General features: G+C 42.3%; 1 protein-coding gene across 1 annotated transcript in view; it reads left to right on the top strand.

Moving 5' to 3' along the window:
• The window catches only part of LOC106876794 (cleavage and polyadenylation specificity factor subunit 3), a 19,303-nt gene extending 14,428 nt beyond the window's left edge, over positions 1 to 4,875 (top strand). Inside the window, exons 13-16 of the mRNA XM_014925504.2 lie at positions 173 to 360; positions 1,214 to 1,301; positions 2,904 to 3,073; positions 3,968 to 4,875. Of these exons, the coding sequence (XP_014780990.1) occupies positions 173 to 360; positions 1,214 to 1,301; positions 2,904 to 3,073; positions 3,968 to 4,081 (560 nt within the window). The 3' untranslated portion in view covers positions 4,082 to 4,875. The remainder of the gene's footprint in view (positions 1 to 172; positions 361 to 1,213; positions 1,302 to 2,903; positions 3,074 to 3,967) is intronic.
• Positions 4,876 to 5,309: the final 434 nt, after the last annotated feature.

Raw genomic sequence — 5,309 nt, 5'->3', positions numbered from 1 at the left:
CTACCAAATCCACTCACAAGGCTTTGGTCGTGGGACTGAACCCGGAACCATGTGGTTGGTAAGCAAGCTACTTACCACACAGTGCTTTTTATGTGGAACTAGCACAGGTGTGTGTGCTATTATGTTCCATACCTTTTTCTCTCTCTCATTCTCTCTCTCTCTCTCTCTACAGACTACACAGATCTTGCCATGAGCACTGTACTACAAAGACTCAGCATCAACTACACAGGTACGATGCCCCTCTTGCGATACTACCTGAGCCAGCTGGCCCAGAACTTGGAGGAGATTCCAGAGAAGAACATACTCAAGGTGTTTGACTGTATAACACTACATGTGGAACCATGGAGGGTTTTGGTGGAGGTAAGTTTCTCTGTATGTGTGTGTGTGTGTGTGTGGGGGGGGTCTTGTACATTTCAGCTTCTGTTTGTTAATAGCATTGTTGTCTTCGATGTTGTTTTAGCCGTAGGTCAAACTTGATCTGGCTATGTGGTTTTATGCAGGGAGGGTCTCGTATGTTGTGGCTTCATCATCACATCCGCTCTCCATGCTGGTGTAGGTTGGATGGTTTGGCATGGGAGGGGCTAGTAGGGAACTGTCCAGAATCCAATTGTCTGTTGTGGCATCGTTTCTTATTTCTTTATTGCCCACAAGGGGCTAAACATAGAGGGGACAAACAAGGACAGACAAAGGGATTAAGTCGATTACATCGACCCCAGTGCTTCACTGGTACTTAATTTATCGACCCCCCGAAAGGATGAAAGGCAACATCAACCTCGGTGGAAAGTGAACTCAGAACGTAACGGCAGACAAAATACCGCTAAGCATTTCGCCCGGCGTGCTAACGTTTCTTATTTCTTTATTGCCCACAAGGGGCAAAACATAGAGGGGACAAACAAGGACAGACAAGGGGATTAAGTCGATTACATCGACCCTAGTGCGTAACTGGTACTTAATTTATCGACCCTGAAAGGATGAAAGGCAACATCGACCTCGGTGGAATTTGAACTCAGAACGTAACGGCAGACGAAATACCGCTAAGCATTTTGCCCAGCATGCTAACATTTCTTATTGTCACCATCACCATCATCGTTGTCATCATCATAATCACAATCACCATCATCATCACAATTGTCATCACTATTATCATCATCTAACCTCTGTATTTCTTTTGTCTCTCCCTCCCCCCCTACCTCTTCTTTTTCTCATGCTCCAGTGGAACAGTAACCCTGTGACAGACATGTATGCTGATGCTGTGGTGACAGTCATCCTGAGAGCGGAATCCGACCCAATGCCACATAAGAGTGAGTTGATTCTCATTTTCCTTTTCATTTCTTTCATCATTTGTGCTGACGGCAGTCTGACAAGATCGATGGAGTGTTGGGGGCTAAATGCCTTGGTTGCAACCATCAAGGTTTTCTAAGTATTTTCCTTCTCTGGTTTTAGTTATTGGATTCTGCATGATGGGAATCGGAACCTGTGCTGAATATGGTGAAAAGAAATGGGATGATGGAGTTAATCATCTGCACAGGCATGGCTATGTAGTTAGAAGTTTGCTTCTCAATCTCGTGGTTCTGCATTCAGTCCCATTGCGTGGCATATCCAGCAAGTGTCTTGTACTATAGCTGCAGTCTGACCAAAGCATTGTGAATGGATTTGGTAGATGGAAACTGAAAGAAGCCCATTATATATATGTGTGTATCCGTGTCCCAGTATCTGTGTTTGTACCTCCACCACTGCTTGACAACTGATATTGGTGTGTCTAGTCCCTTGTAACTTAACAGTGTGGCAAAAGAAACCAATAGAATAAGTACCCCCCCATAGTAAACTGGTACTTATTGTTTTTGGCCCCGCATGGATGAAATGCCACTAATTTTGGGTGAAGGTGCCAGTCAATTAGATCGACCCCAATGCGTAACTGGTACTTATTTAATCGACCCTGAAAGGCTGAAAGGCAAAGTCGACCTCGGTGGAATTTGAACTAAGAACGTAACAGCAGACAAAATACCGCTAAGCATTTCACCTTGCATGCCAACGTTTCTTATTTCTTTATTCCCCACAAGGGGCTAAACATAGAGGAGACAAACGGATTAAGTCGATTACATCGACCCTAGTACGTAACTGCTACTTAATTTATCGACCCCGAAAGGATGAAAGGCTAAGTCGACCTCGGCTTGCTAATGGTTCTGCCAGCTTACTGTCTTAAATCTGATCATATTTCTCTCTACTGTAAGCACAAGGCCCAAACTTTTGGGCGAGGTGGGGCCAGTCAATTAGATCGAGCCTAGTACGCAACTAGTACTTAATTCATCGACCCCGAAAGGCTGAAAGACAAAGTTAACCTTGCTGGAATTTGAACTCAGAACATAAAGCCAGGCAAAATGTCGCTAAGCACTTCTGGTATACTCTTTTACTTGTTTCAGTCATTTTACTGTGGCCATGCTGGAGCACCGCCTTTAGTCGAGTAAATCGACCCCAGGACTTATTCTTTGGATGCCTAGTACTTATTCTATCGGTCTCTTTTTGCCGAACCGCTAAGTTACGGGGACATAAACACACCAGCATCGGTTGTCAAGCGATGTTGGGGGGGATAAACATACACACAAACATATACATACACATACATACATGCATATATATATATATATATACGACGGGCTTCTTTCAGTTTCCGTCTACCAAATCCACTCACAAGGCTTTGGTCGGCCCGAGGCTATAGTAGAAGACACTTGCCCAAGGTGCCACGCAGTGGGACTGAACCCGGAACCATGTGGTTGGTAAGCAAGCTACTTACCACACAGCCACTCCTGCGCCTATGCTAACGTTTCTTCCAGCTCGCCATCTTACCTTGCAAGCAAATATATCACATCTATCTGTCTGTTTCTCTCTCTCTCTCTCTACTATAGATGTTCCAGCACCCTTGGAAGTTTGTGATGAACACTTTAAGGAATGTTTGGAGAAGATGCTGATTGATATGTTCGGTGTGGAATCCATCAAGGACACCTCCAAGTCTCAGAATGGTGTACTTAGCATCACGGTCAACAGCAAAATGGCCAACATCGAATTGGCAACCCAGGTATGTTGCTCTCTCACCTTTGCCCTTCCGGACATTTGCTGGAAGTGTGTGTGCGTGCATGTGTCTATATATATATAGATAACGTTTAGATTTAGATTCAAAATTGAATATGGTACTTATGTTTAGGCACCAGAATATAGTATGGTATGGTATTATACAAAAACCATTCCAAAAACGAGGTGATCAAAAAATCAAAATAAAAATCCATCTTGACATAGCCAAGGCTATCAGGCTAGTAATTATATATATAGGTGTTTGCATTTGTGTGTATGTATACAGGTGTGTGGGTATTTGTGTGTGTGAGTATGTATGTATAATGATGTGTGTGCATGGACGATGTTTGTGTATAGGTGTGTGTGTGTGTATATATATATATATATATAGTTGTGTGCATTTGTGTGTATGTATATAGGTGTGCGTATGTATGTATATTGATGTGTGCATGCGTATGTGTTTATGTATATAGGTGTGCGTGTGTATGCATGTATGTATACAGGTGTGTGGGTATTTGTGTATGTATATGTTTGTGAGTATGTATGTGTATGTATGTATAATGATGTGTTGGCTGAGGGAACAAGTAGAGTGGTGTGTCTTGTCTAAGGTTTACAGCTGAGGTTGGCTGAGGAAACAAGTAGAGTGGTGTGTCTTGCCTAAGGCTTATTACTGGTGCAGATATCAAGAGACCTGATAGCAATTCAGTTCTTATTTCTGTGATCATTTAATTTTCTAATGATTACCCCAATTAATGATAATTTACATAATTTATGCCACAAAAATCTACCTACCTACCTACTTACCTCCCTTTTTTCTTGTTCCCTTGTTCTCTTCCTCCTCTGTCTGTCTCTGTTTTCTTTGTTCTCTCTTTCCACTGTCCATCTGTTTGTGTTCTTGCAGAAGGTGACCTGTGATGACCGGCTCTTACAGCAGACCCTGGAAACGGCCGTGAGCAAGCTACACCAGGCCATCACGCCCATCAACACCAAGAAGGCGGAGGCGACCCACTCTTAGCAAAGGAGGAGATAACACACACACACGCACTTTTATACATCAAGTATGTTGTTCCCATCACGACCACCACCACCACCAACTAAGGAACAACACCTACTGAAGTTGAACTGAAGGGTGATGTGAAATGAGACTACCAAGACTGATGCGATGCTTTGTGAGACTAAGGAAACCTGGCACACACACACACACACACACACGAATGTGTATATGCACATACATTTTTTTTTTTCCCTATAGTTTCAGCTTAGAGCTGTGGCCATGCTGGTGCACTGCCGTTTATATTAATACATATTTGAAATATATATGTAAAACGGTGTCTGTACATGTGCCTGTCTGTGTGTGTGTTGTTGTATTTGTCACGGGTTCGATTCCCAGACCGGCCGTTGTGTTGCGTTCTGGAGCAAAGCACTCACGTTGCTCTGCAATCATTTCAACATCTGACACGTGGCACCTCGTTACACCTGTACAGTTAATATCGATCTGATGGAGGGAGTAAGCTTATGTCTACACAAAACATTTGATCACCATGAACAAATCATCTGTGTGGTTGTTCAGTAAGAAATTGTTGAACCCTCATACGTCGTCAAACGACGGGAGACTCCATTACATATAAAATATTATATATATATATATATATACATACATGTTTGTGTGTGTGTAAGCATGTATATATAGTTCTTGTATATGTATTGTTCTTGTCTGTCTTTTTTACTATATGTGTTTTATATATATATTATCTTAAAGCAATTAAAAAAATTGAACAATTTAATAAAAGAATATAATTAATTAAAAAATGGTGTATTTCGTTTTTTTAGTCTATGTTTATGTGTTAAACTCTTTTACTGAATTGTAAATGCTGAACTTTCCGAAGGAGATGACAGAGGACTGAGATATCTAATGCTTTGCTGTACTGAAGACCTGCCCACCACAACAGAATTGAGATCCTGAAACCAAGGTGTCACTTAAAAGCATTGGTGTAGGTGCTGGTGGCATGTAAAAAGAACTTGAGCTGGTTCTGCATAAAAAGCACTGGTGATGGTGTCACGTGAAAAGCATTGGCCATGGTGTTACATAAAAAGCGCTGGTGATGGTGTCACATAAAAAGCGCTGGTGATGGTGTCACGGGAAAAGCACTGGTGATGGTGTCACGGGAAAAGTTCTCGTGATGGTGTCACGGGAAAAGCGCTCGTGATGGTGTCACGGGAAAAGCTCTGGTGATGGTGTCACA

This window comes from Octopus bimaculoides, chromosome 29 (assembly GCF_001194135.2).
Source record: "Octopus bimaculoides isolate UCB-OBI-ISO-001 chromosome 29, ASM119413v2, whole genome shotgun sequence".
Classification (NCBI taxonomy): Eukaryota; Metazoa; Mollusca; class Cephalopoda; order Octopoda; family Octopodidae; genus Octopus; species Octopus bimaculoides.
This window is presented reverse-complemented; position numbering and strand designations above follow the sequence as displayed.